The sequence below is a fragment of the Anticarsia gemmatalis genome, chromosome 10, assembly GCF_050436995.1.
Source record: "Anticarsia gemmatalis isolate Benzon Research Colony breed Stoneville strain chromosome 10, ilAntGemm2 primary, whole genome shotgun sequence".
Classification (NCBI taxonomy): domain Eukaryota; kingdom Metazoa; phylum Arthropoda; class Insecta; order Lepidoptera; family Erebidae; genus Anticarsia; species Anticarsia gemmatalis.
In genome coordinates, this window is record NC_134754.1 from 2,067,008 (window position 1) to 2,079,029 (window position 12,022).

Below are 12,022 nucleotides of genomic sequence, written 5' to 3' on the forward strand. Positions count from 1 at the left end.
GACGCCTGTTTCCTAGCTAACAGGGAGTAACGCGTTAGTTAACGGGGGACCTTTATATTATGGACGCGTTTGACAACCTCTCTCGAAGACGTGGACGCCTGGTAAGTGAGTTGGTTACGCGGTCGCGTTTGGTGCTAACGAACCGTAATGTTTTGCAGGGGCGCCTTCGACGTACTTAGCAAAAAGCCCTCATTGTTTGCTAACTGTTTACTTCAATGTTTTATTTTCATGGAATCTTGTTAGAGAAAAACTTAATGGTTCGCAGTCGCATTAATAAAAATACTGAGAGAAAATACATTGGAAATAAATACTTTATTCATCTCTATTCTGCTCTCTTAACTCTTAAAATTCAATTGTTTAGTGTAACGAAAAGCGCCACCTATATTAGTTTGGTAATAGTACACACATTTGAACACGAGATGGCCCGCGACACGACACTAGCAGGAGGCGAACAGTCGGGAACGGTAGAGCTCTACGTGTTTAATGCTCCCCTGGTATTTTGGTGTCCATATTTGGCGCTTTCGTTTCGTCCATGGGGATACACTTGAGGGACGAGAACGGCGAGCCGTATCGATAATTCTGTTTGTTTTACTATATGAGTGGCTGATTTAAGATTAGAAATAATGTTAGGCTTAGTTCTTATCTAAAAATCTTACAATTTTATAACGTTGAAAACATTGTGTAATGTGGAGGTAATGAATTTAAAGAGTAGTAAACGAAAAATTGGCAAGTGCGATGACTATCTCACTCTTAATCATTGTAACACAAATAACTTAGCTGTTTTGCGTCCATGACGTTAATTACAACTTCGTGATCATAATTTTGTCTGACTTTAAATGTTAATTTATTTGAAATTTTCCGGATATTCTTATCAAAGATTTAAGCATTCAAATTAAAATCAACGACGATTAAACAAAAACCGAAATAATCCTTGTTGCAAACACAAAATAATTCGCAACAATTATTTTTGCTTCTAGAGAACTCAAACCTAAACGGAACAGAATCAACGTTCCAGCAAAATTAATGTAATTTTTCGGTGTAGTCCATTACGGCGTCTAATTCGGGAGCGTTTAATAATGTAGCGAAACACAAAAGAGCGACGCGGAGCCGCGCAGGTCGGCCACCACCCGCATTAGCATTACAAAACTGCGGGCCGTGAGATATGGGTCGCAGATGCGCGCCCGCGCCACGGTAATTAGTGTAGGCGCAATATATAATTGTTTCATCTCAGTACTGCCTGCCGTTGCTGCCCTTCGTGCCGACGAGTTCGCGAAATATTAATGCGCTCATATGTTATCCGCTAATGATTCGATGGGTGTGCCAAATTTTTGGTAATTTTAAAAGTAAAATATTTTTTTGGTAATTCTTCAAGATTAAGTGGACGATACCGCGTTCGATGCAGTCTACGTTCAGGCCAAAACCAGAAGCTGTCGGCTGACAATTAACGTAAGATAACTCTATCCTAACATTAAACAATAGTTCACAAAATCTCAAGATCTAAACGTCGTCAAGTCGTGTGGGAAAATAATCTCAAGCGCAATCTACATCCGAGCTAGGTCCTAATTAATTTAGTAATCGTTCGTGACGACTTATTCCGGCCCTAGAACCGACCACGAACCTAACGAAATCACGACTCCGCCAGACAACGATAATCGTTATTTTAAATTTATTAAAATGTCCTCTTTAAGGACTATATCGGAACGCCTACATCGGACTGTATAATTTATTCTTGCATTGGAGGAACGCGCTAAACAATGAGGGCTATTATCATTTCTAAAAGAGCACGTTTTGATTTATTTACTCGGCAATATCATCATTGCTTTGAAATAAAAACGATAGCTCATTATGTTGGCGCTTTTAGAGATTATCTTATTTAGGATCATGATTTTGCCGTTGAGGATCATTGGTACTAGCCGTACTAGTAGTAAAATAAGATATAGACACGTGGAAAGTTGCGTAATTTTCTGTAAGCTGTCTTAAATCAATGTTTACTTAGACGGGGAACACACTGAAGCTTTTAACAATAACAACAAGATTGTGTTGGAGAGTGGTTAGCGGGGTTCTAAACAACATATTGTCGGCAATTTTCATGACAAAGTCGGCACAATGCGGCTCGCGGAGTACGGAGTGGCGTCGTGTTGCACTGACGGCCCCCGGGGCGTCGCAATTAAAGTCCCGGTTGCACGGGGTGATAGGTGCACCGAATTGATGAGCACACCTTTACATTGATTAGCTTCAGATATGATTGCATACAACTTAAAGTACGACGTTAGAACAAGATTAGCTTAAAGCTAAAGGATTTTTATAGAGACATGTTAAAACGAATTGTTACAGATTCATAAATGTTTGATTCGAAAGACCTTAAAGAGTTTATTTATCTGCATTTTGCAGCGTCAAAGAAAACTTAGTATTTGCACATTTTCAGTTAGTTTCAATACATATCTCAATAAATAGCGACCGCAAATCGTACAGCAACGAATATGCCAACATTCCGTAACTCTTCTATTTCAGATAGGCGTTGAGGAGATTATATAAGGATACAAATCATGAACCTAATTATTTAATATGACCCAATATTCTTTTAACTACAGTAAAGCACATAGCACGTATATAGAAGCGCATGCGCATAACGAGGGTGGAAGGACGCGCATGCGCCGCGACGTTTAGTTAGCTAACAAGTAACAACGCAAACGGCGACTTTGATACCCGCTGCGCGACAGCATCGCTTGCGTGCGCGCCGGTCCCGATGTGCTGCGACATACACAAACACATAGGACACCTCGAAATTATTAAAAGAATATATGAAAATACTAATGCAGAATAAGGTAATTAGGAAATAGTTTAATTAATCAATCTCAAAAAATCATGAGATGAAATAGATTTTTAGAAATGCAAAAAATAAATATAACTTTTTTATCTTTTTAGATCTGTTTCAATAATGGTAACCTAGACTTTGTCAGTTTCTAAAGAAACAAAGAGTTAATAACGCTACGACGCTGTCAATTTAGCCTACGAACTGATTTCAATACCAACTTGAATATTTTACGGTGAAGAGAAAAATTTTTCTTATTTTTGCACGCTAAAATAATTTAATGATAAAATAGAAACCGACTAAAAATCTTTTACGTTATAACTTTCCAAAAATAAAATTCAAGCAATTCGATCACTGTCGTGCAAAAACATCGATGAACCGGCACGACGGAAACAGAAATAAAATACGACACAAATATTTATTTTCTGAACATTAAAGTGCAGTTTAATGTTACATACAAAGTGGGTATCTAGTTAGCATTAGCGCATGCCTTCAACATCGTTCACCATTTGCATCAGGCTTTTGACGGACATCACGGCGTCGCAAGACGTAAGGACTGTAGGACATCTCTACACGCATAGATTGACAATGTCTTCGGTTAATGAAGCTGCCGGTAACTGCGGTAACCCGTGGGATATAGGAAATAACTAGTTGCTATATTATTTTATAGTTGCGATAACGTTATAACGGCTATAGTTTTAAATGGTGAATATGTTCTTTCTATTAGAGTTTTATAGGCACGGCAATATTTTTCATCAAATGAAATAACTTTTTCGTTAGTAGTATTGCTAAGACCAATATACATTTCGTTCATTGTCAGTTTTAAATATAGGCAGAATAAATAGAACTTGCTCAAAAATTTTATATTATCAGCAAAAAGTTCAAGTCAAATAAACATTAAACGTACTTAGGTATTTTTTTTGGCCTAGGTTTTTGAGTTTTGAATGAGTTGGAAAATTCATCCTTACTCGGATCCTAAATTGATATATATGTATTTAAAAAAAAACATATACGCATAGGGTGTTTGCTAACGTTGCGTTCGTTTAATAAAACTACGCTAAGATGGCGTGCGTATTTACCGCGTTTCGCGCTAATTTTCACCAAAGCGGGTAAAGATTTTCCAATGAATTTTAAATAGCAATTTATTTTAATTATGACCGATTCTGAGTGTCATTTAATTACAATGTTATTGAGTAATTAGAAACTGAAGCCAATTGTGAACAAGTTAATAAAGATACTTATTGGACATGAAAAAAGCAAACAATCAGTTAAGCAGTAAATATATTTTTTTTATTTCGCGACTACATACCTATCAGATTTAGATGACAAGTTGAGGACGGTTTTTTACTAGATAACAGTTGTGTACTAGATAACAATGTTTTTAATAGAGAACTTCCCAATAAAGTCAAGCATATTATTTTTCATTATATTATTATCGGTCTTCAAAATAGAGATCTCTCTTATGAAAGATTTACGAAAACATAAAAACGTAGAACTAAATTCTGATTGCTTTTGTACCAGTTTCACATCGGTAAAATAAATAATTTCGCAGCATCCGACGCATTGCTAAGCCGCTGCTTGTAAAATTATTGGTATAGGTAGGTACCTACCTATTTTTATTTGTGAACTTTAATAAAGTTTATTTCTTCTTCAATCGGTACTGCTGGAACCTTATTTTTATCGTTCAAAAACTACAATCATTGTTACTTTCGGAATTAAAAAAAAAAAACGTTTTTGTTCCCGATCGGGTGTCACATTTGAATCGCCTATTTCTTTTTTTTACTAGGTGCCACGTTATTTATGCAGAATTATATTCTGTTTATTCCGTTTAATATTGTACTGGTTATCAATTCAGAGGTAATACAAGCTAAACGCGTACAAGTAGTCTAGACTCAATCCAGGACTCCACGGGGCGCCTCAATGATTCCCGCTGTACAGAAATGAACCCTGATTGTATTGGAAAACATTTATGTTTGAAAAAGACTTAACACGCTCGTATAGGTATAAAAAAAAAAACAAAAAAAGAAATTGAGAATAACTAAATGCAGACAATTTCCGTTCCGTTTTGCGACAAATTAATAGAAGTTGGCGACGCCAAATCAAAACTTGGTTTGCCGTTAAAACCTTGTTGTTTATTACGATGAAGTTTTAACAAGCATATTAAGTTTATTTTTTTTATTCCAAAATTACACAAATTAACTATTACATCAAAGGTAACGCAATAAAAAATTGGACTTTCTTGAATATGGCATTCGTGCCGCATCCTGAAAACGATACTTGTGGCGCCATCTTTTGACTAACCATACAAGTTAATTATGACAGATGTCTTCTATTTACAGAAAGTATGACCAAAATATACCCATAAATATCGCAAACTAGCACGTAATCGATAGGTTTAATGATGCTTGATCTATTTTGATGATATTTAGTATCGTGTACGAACACTTAACTGGCAAATAACAATAGAATACTCACGAGACGCAACTTCGTAACAGCTGACAGCTGTCAAAACTTTCATCACAAATGTTCACAAAAACACGATAAATAAACATAAAACACATATTTACGAGGTCGACGAACGAAAAATATTATTATATTGAAAGAAAAAATGCATCTGGACACGTTTTCGGCAATATTCCATATGATTTACTATCGAACAAATCATAACCTCTCTACTCAAAACAATGACTTATTTTTCTTGTTTTCATCCTATTTTCACTATTTATTTCACTACATTTCACTCTTATAATGCTATTACGGTAGTTAATGTTTACATTGCCATACATTTACAAGGTTTGCTTACCTTTATCACAAGTTTATTTATTATGACAATTCACTGATTTACCCTTATTGGGAAGACAAAATGTATCACCAAGTTAACACTATTAACTGCAATTTTATGATTTATTCATAGCTATTGCAACAACATGTAGTTATATTATTATATCATATTATCACAATTTGTATTAACTTATGAAAAGTTACCAAAATTATAATTGTGTTGCCCAATTTATACCTTTATAATACAAATAAGCAAAAGCTGAAGAGCTATGGGATGTAATAGCACTGTAAGTACTTGGCACAGTTTATCTAATAAATGATTTTAAATTGCTGTAGAGAAATAAATGGCACTAACAAATAGGAGAATAAGTTTTGAGTATGCAGTTAACAGTGAGCAAGTCCGCACACAACAATAAAACTTTTAACACAATATTTCTCATTGGCTGACATACAGTGAGGCACAAATATAGCTCAGTCCACTCATGTCTGCCATGAACTTATACATTGTTATGCACTCTGACACAAGCGCTGGTTGCAAGCAGCCAGCGCTCCCTGACGACCCATATGGAATATTGCCAAAACCGGTGTCGGCCACCCACCTTCTTCATTATCCCAGTCTTCCGTTTGGAGAACGTCGTGTACCGTCGCAGTTTGTTGTCAATGTATTCCATTTTGATCTTAACGCGACCCTTAGTCTTTTTGCCATTCGAGGGTGGCGATTTCTTGGGCTGGAGAGATGCATAGCCGTCGTCCGCTATGTCGGGCATGGGGCAGTGGTCGAGGCCGACGCTTTGCGAGGGTCTCTCGTCGTAGCACTGGTCGGAGGTTCTCTTGACGCCGGTGCGCGGCATCGGGCACTGCATGCCGGGCCGCAGCCCGCCGCCGCCGAGAGCGCTGGGCGGCCTGCCTGCGCCGTACATGTCCGGCATCTCGTTGAGGAGTCCCATACTGTACGGCGACCCGAAGCGGGGCTCCCGCGCTCCGCCGGGCGCGTCCATTATAACCTCGCAGTACGCCACAGTAACCGGTGCGCGCACGCGCAATTTACACCTCACCGTCCGAACGACGAACGGAGACTGACCGAAAACGCGAAAGAACCGAGGGCGGGACTGACGACTCGGCCGCTCGGACCGCGACTGACTTCGCACGGCTGCGTCCCGCGCGCCTCAACTTCTATCTGTCTCTGTCTCGCGCGGCGCGTGCAATACTCGCGGAGCGGGACGGAAACGCTAAGCGCGGCGTAACCCGACACATCCGTAGGAAAAGCGAACGTTCGCCGGGAAGTTGCGAACGTTTCAGTGCCCGAAATCCGTATTAAAATAGAGCTTTTATTTTGAGTTTATTTCGTAAATAGAAATAATAGAGTCGGAAGTAGAGCGGCTCGGGCGCAGCGGCGGGGCGGTGGGCAGTGCCAGAGCCATATTTAGACGCAAGCCGTGCCAAATATGGCAATCGACGGTCAAATGGGGGCCACTGAAATCCCTCCTACTCGCACCTGGCGATTTTCACGTCTAATAATTAAAAACTTTGTCACGTCACTTAGGTATTGAATGATACATACATACCTACCCATGCCTCATTACATTTACTTAATATGTATGTGTCGTACTAGTAGATAGCTAGCTCCATACGTTGACATTATCAAGTTTTGTACCGTTTTTTCTAATGATCCCAAGTACATGGAAACTTTGTACCTACCTCCAATATATGTAGTCTTATGTCCGACCCGTCCCTATTTCTAAGATTAAAATGAAATCCAATAATATAAAATTCTCCATAGTTGTTTTAATATCAACCAACAAACTTGTGCAGTTACTAAAACATAAATATTACATCGTGACCGCACTGGTCAATTTATATGTTTGCATTATATGTACGACTGCTTACATAATTTTAAATAAGTCATAGCCTGACCCTTAAATATACCATGCCCTTTACCTCAAAAGATCTCCTGTTCCCTGCTTTCATAGCATAAGTTTTTCTAATGTGCAGTTTTTGCTTAACATTTTACTGGTTTAGGTAACGACTAATAATGAAGGATGTACGCTTATTTCCCCGACTTATCCGAATGTAAATATTTACTAGTAGTGAACTTTTATGCCCTGTTTTAAAAGGTTTTCTGTGTCACTTATTAATTAAGAAGGTAGAGGACATAACTAATTTAGTTTTTATATTCTGTTGAAGTTCCTAATATTACGTCCGTTTTTTTTTAAATGGCGAGAAAAAAACTGAAATCTGTGGTATTTTAAATGACAAACACTACCATAGAAAGGTTAAGTCATAAACAAGACGTGGGACCAGACAGGACGCTATGGGATCCGTAATCAAAAGTCTACTCTCTGCTTAAAGATCAATCTTTGTTTAAGTTTAACCTATTGAATCATAACTTGTAAGTGTTTACTACTCTGAAAATTATACTTTTCTTAGAATAGGCAAAATACTTAAATATTATTACATCTATACCTATATAGATAGCACACGGTTTTTATATTTTTTTGTTGTGACCGCTCCAGGCTTCGTAGCTTGATGCATAGAATTTCCTTGCAAGAAATACATTTTCGGACGCATTTCATTAGGTACCTACTGTTTAAATTGATACTAATTAAACTTAATAAAAAAATGTAACACTAAAATTAAACAGTCTATGAAAAAGTCAAAAACTTTTTTACTACTTTTTTTAGATGACTCCAGAAGTGGAAACAAAGGCACTATAAAACAGTTTGTACCCGCGCTGTTGCAAGCAGTCCTATTTAAAGTTTTCTACAAGATCTATTCTAGTAATTAGCATAGGCACGCGCGAGAGTAAACGCTAAATACCTTTACACATCGTCCAGTACTTAGCGTATTTAAACAAAGAAATTTAAATCAATTACAATTGCACAATCGTTAATCATGGCGGATATACTCGATATATTATGTATGTTTTACTTGCCTGCTTACATACGAAATGTATGGAAAGATAGTTAAGAACATAGAATAGTTACGAACAGTTTGATACAAAACAGGGACGTGATTTTCTACAATCGGAAATTGTAAGTTTGATTTTTCAGATTAGAACAAATAGTTCCTGTAAAATCCGTTAGGAGCGCTGATCAGTGTTTTGTACAAATAAATAGCCATGATATTGCTATCGACAATTTTTGTACGAAAAACTATACCTTTATTCTGCTGTTCTTCTGTTAGTCTTTTGATAAATAGTACTTGAGATAAATACGGATTTAGATATAAGGGTAAAATACTGAAACTGTTACTTAATTTATCCAATAAGAAAATATATAAATAGGTAAGAGAAGTTTATGATTGTCACCATTTTTATATATAGAAATTGAATATACTATTTCAAATTAAAAAATAACTAAAAAACTATTTTCTAAATGTTTGCTCTATTGATACCCACAATGGTACAAGTAGCGTCATCTAGTGCCACATGAATAAACAATGCTTTAGTAATTTCTGCGGTCAGGATGAATTAATTTACGGAAAACCTCAATTTTTGTTCAAATAATATAATCCACGAAACTGAAAATTCCGGAAAAACAGAATTACTGCATAAACCTTGTTACTTAGTTTTTAATCTTTAATTTAACTACTATACACAAATAGATCTAAATACTTGTGGTAATTTTTTTTCATTAAATTACTGCGGAGTAATTTTATCAATGTTTTAACAGATCTTATTTGAATTAACCTCAGTGAATCTGTAAAAAGTAATTGTCAAATAATATATTATTTGTTTATTGGAGAAAAATAATAGCTTTTTCAATATAATATTCACCCATACGGCCTCAAATCTCAAAATATCCTAGAAAATACAATCTCACACCAATTTTATAGCGTTATTAGCAGAAATTTGTAAATTTTCTCAACAATCAACTGTAGCCGCCCACTTTCAGTGTATATTACCAAGTTTCTCCTTTTAAAGTGTTTTTTATTGTTCTTACTCACAGTTGAACGAACTGTGTAACATTGGAAAAGTTTTTAAATAATCTTTTATTGACATGTTTAGAATAAAATTATGGAGTTTAATTGAAAAACACGAGGACATTTACTAAAGGAGTTCGTAAATTCTCGGAATTGATGATTTGTTTTTAGAGTTAATGGAAAAAGAAAAATAATACCGTATAGAGATGACACGTCTAAAAGGTAACCTAAAGTTGATAATGTTATTACTCCTTAGAAAAAGATTTCGCTAACGTTAGGCCCGCTGGGTAAATCTAAGTATTTCTTTGCTATATAATTCGATTCACTTTATTTACCCATCTATTCTCGTATCCTTGTTGTTTGCACCCCTGTCTTTGTGTATTACTTTCAAGAGAATTCTTATAGAATTCTTTAATAAAATACAAAAGTTTTTAGCTTTTTAATCTGCAAGATATGAAACATTTATTAATTAAGTAGCAACACAGTCATTGTAATGCGGGAATTTACACTATCCTCCCAAAATGGCTGCTTCCGGTCATTATGTGGCTGACCATATCTATAGCAAAACGTACTTATTATATATTTATCGTAAGTTTTATTTCATATTACCTAGTGTCAAAGATCATCAAGTCATTGATTACTGGACCAACTAATCCTCTGAGGCCACCCATCCATGCAATGTTTGCCAAACGTTGCTTAACCCACTGATCGTTAAGCGACCGGTGAGTGCAGGCTATGACTGTCATGAGCGTTGAAACTGTGGCACGATTCTGTAGTAGGTATTGGGGGTTTAACATTTAAAATCTACTGTAAAAATAGTTTCAACATCGCCCGCCTGATGCGCTGAATGATTGTCATACAAAATGTTTCGACAGCTAGCCAGTTGTCCGTAGTCGATAGTGATATAGAATCGCGGTACTGTAGCTCGATTCACAACTACTATCGACTACCGACAACCGACCTGTCATCGAGAAATTTGCGCCTCTGACGGGTGTCGTAGGAAATATTTTGGCAGTACATTCTAAATGTCAAAATTTCGATAGCTAGCCGGTTGTTGGTAGTCGATAGTGATAGAGAATCGCGGTACTGATCGACATACTGATGCCTCATATAGGCTACGATTACGTGTGGCGTCTCGGCCGGAAATCCGTCAAAGGAAAGTATCGTTGCTCGGTTGAACTTACTACTTATGAGGTGACTTTAACTAGCTTGTACTCGCGACTTCACCCACGTGGATATAACAAAGATTTCTTAAGATTTTACTTCAAAATTTTCTTCCCAAAGTTTGGACATTGGTAAAATCTTTTCTTATGCAACATCTTAAAACAAAAATAAAATATTTCACCCACTCCGGGACAGGCCCAAGAAACGCTGGTGTGACGACGACAAAATGTCTTCGATACCAATTGGATGTGCAGACAGACAATATTAAAAACTTCTGAAAAAAAATGGGGGATGCCTTTGCCCAGCAGGGAGATGAAAAAGGCTAAAAAAATATTCTAGTTCTGTGCTATCCATCAAACTAAACAGAATAAACCTTTCCTTATTGCTTATCTTTGTCGAAGGACAACTAAGATACATAAGGAATCCCTTTCCAGGTCTTCCCCAAATAGGTAAGTATGAAACATATTATCAAAGAAATTATATGACGCATTAATTAAAATTATTATTGATGTCTGAAAACGGTCCTGAAAGTTACGCCACTGCTTACGTAATGGGATGTCACTGAATCATTGAATACCTATGTGCATGTAGGTACTTGTCCTATATGAATAATGATTAGACTGCCTCTGTCTACCACTGAGCGGTAATGTAGGTATACGTCCCGGGTTTATTCCCAGGTCGGACAAAGTGCTGTTGGTATTTTTAAATGTGCGTTTGACGCAGTGGTTAAAGTAGTCACCTCGCCGCAATAACCGTAGCGCTGCGTGTGGTGGGTTCGAATCCCATTAGGGACAAATCTTTGTGTGATGAGCACGAGTATTTGTTCTGAGCCTGGCTGTCAGTTATTTGGTTACCATAGCACAAGCTCTGCTTAGTTTCGAATCAAATGACCGTGTGTGTACAATGTTTTTTTTTGTTTATTATTATTTTTTATCTATATTTAATTATTCCTAGTTGTCCGGAGTTTGTAACTTAACCTGTATATGACAATCGCCTCTCCCTCCCCACCTATTACATAGTAAACGGCAAAATGCGTGTAAATTTAATACACCTCTGCCTACGCCTCCGGTTATAACATTATGTATGGCGTGATGTTACATAATTATGTAATAAAATGAATCATTAATAATATTGGGTTTTGAAACTGCATTATTTCCTTAATAAATCTCTTTTGGTGTATGTAATTTAATATGTCTCGTTATGACGTAGAGTGGAATGACCAAAAACCCTAGAAACCGTTGCTAACGAAGAGATATAATGTATATAATTTACTTACGCGTGTCATACACTGATACCTACCTATGGACTAGGTAACATACTTGAATAATTAGGCAAATACTGCAA

The 12,022-nt window shown here is 36.7% G+C and overlaps 1 protein-coding gene across 3 annotated transcripts in view; it reads right to left on the bottom strand.

The window, feature by feature from the left end:
* bs (serum response factor blistered) overlaps positions 1 to 6,739 on the bottom strand; it is a 244,418-nt gene extending 237,679 nt beyond the window's left edge. For 2 of the 3 annotated variants that reach the window (XM_076119337.1, XM_076119336.1), the window contains exon 1: positions 6,193 to 6,739. In XM_076119337.1, coding sequence (XP_075975452.1) covers positions 6,193 to 6,591 — 399 coding nt within the window. In that variant the 5' untranslated portion in view covers positions 6,592 to 6,739. The remainder of the gene's footprint in view (positions 1 to 6,192) is intronic. The other variant, XM_076119339.1, reaches the window with a different exon arrangement.
* Positions 6,740 to 12,022: the final 5,283 nt, after the last annotated feature.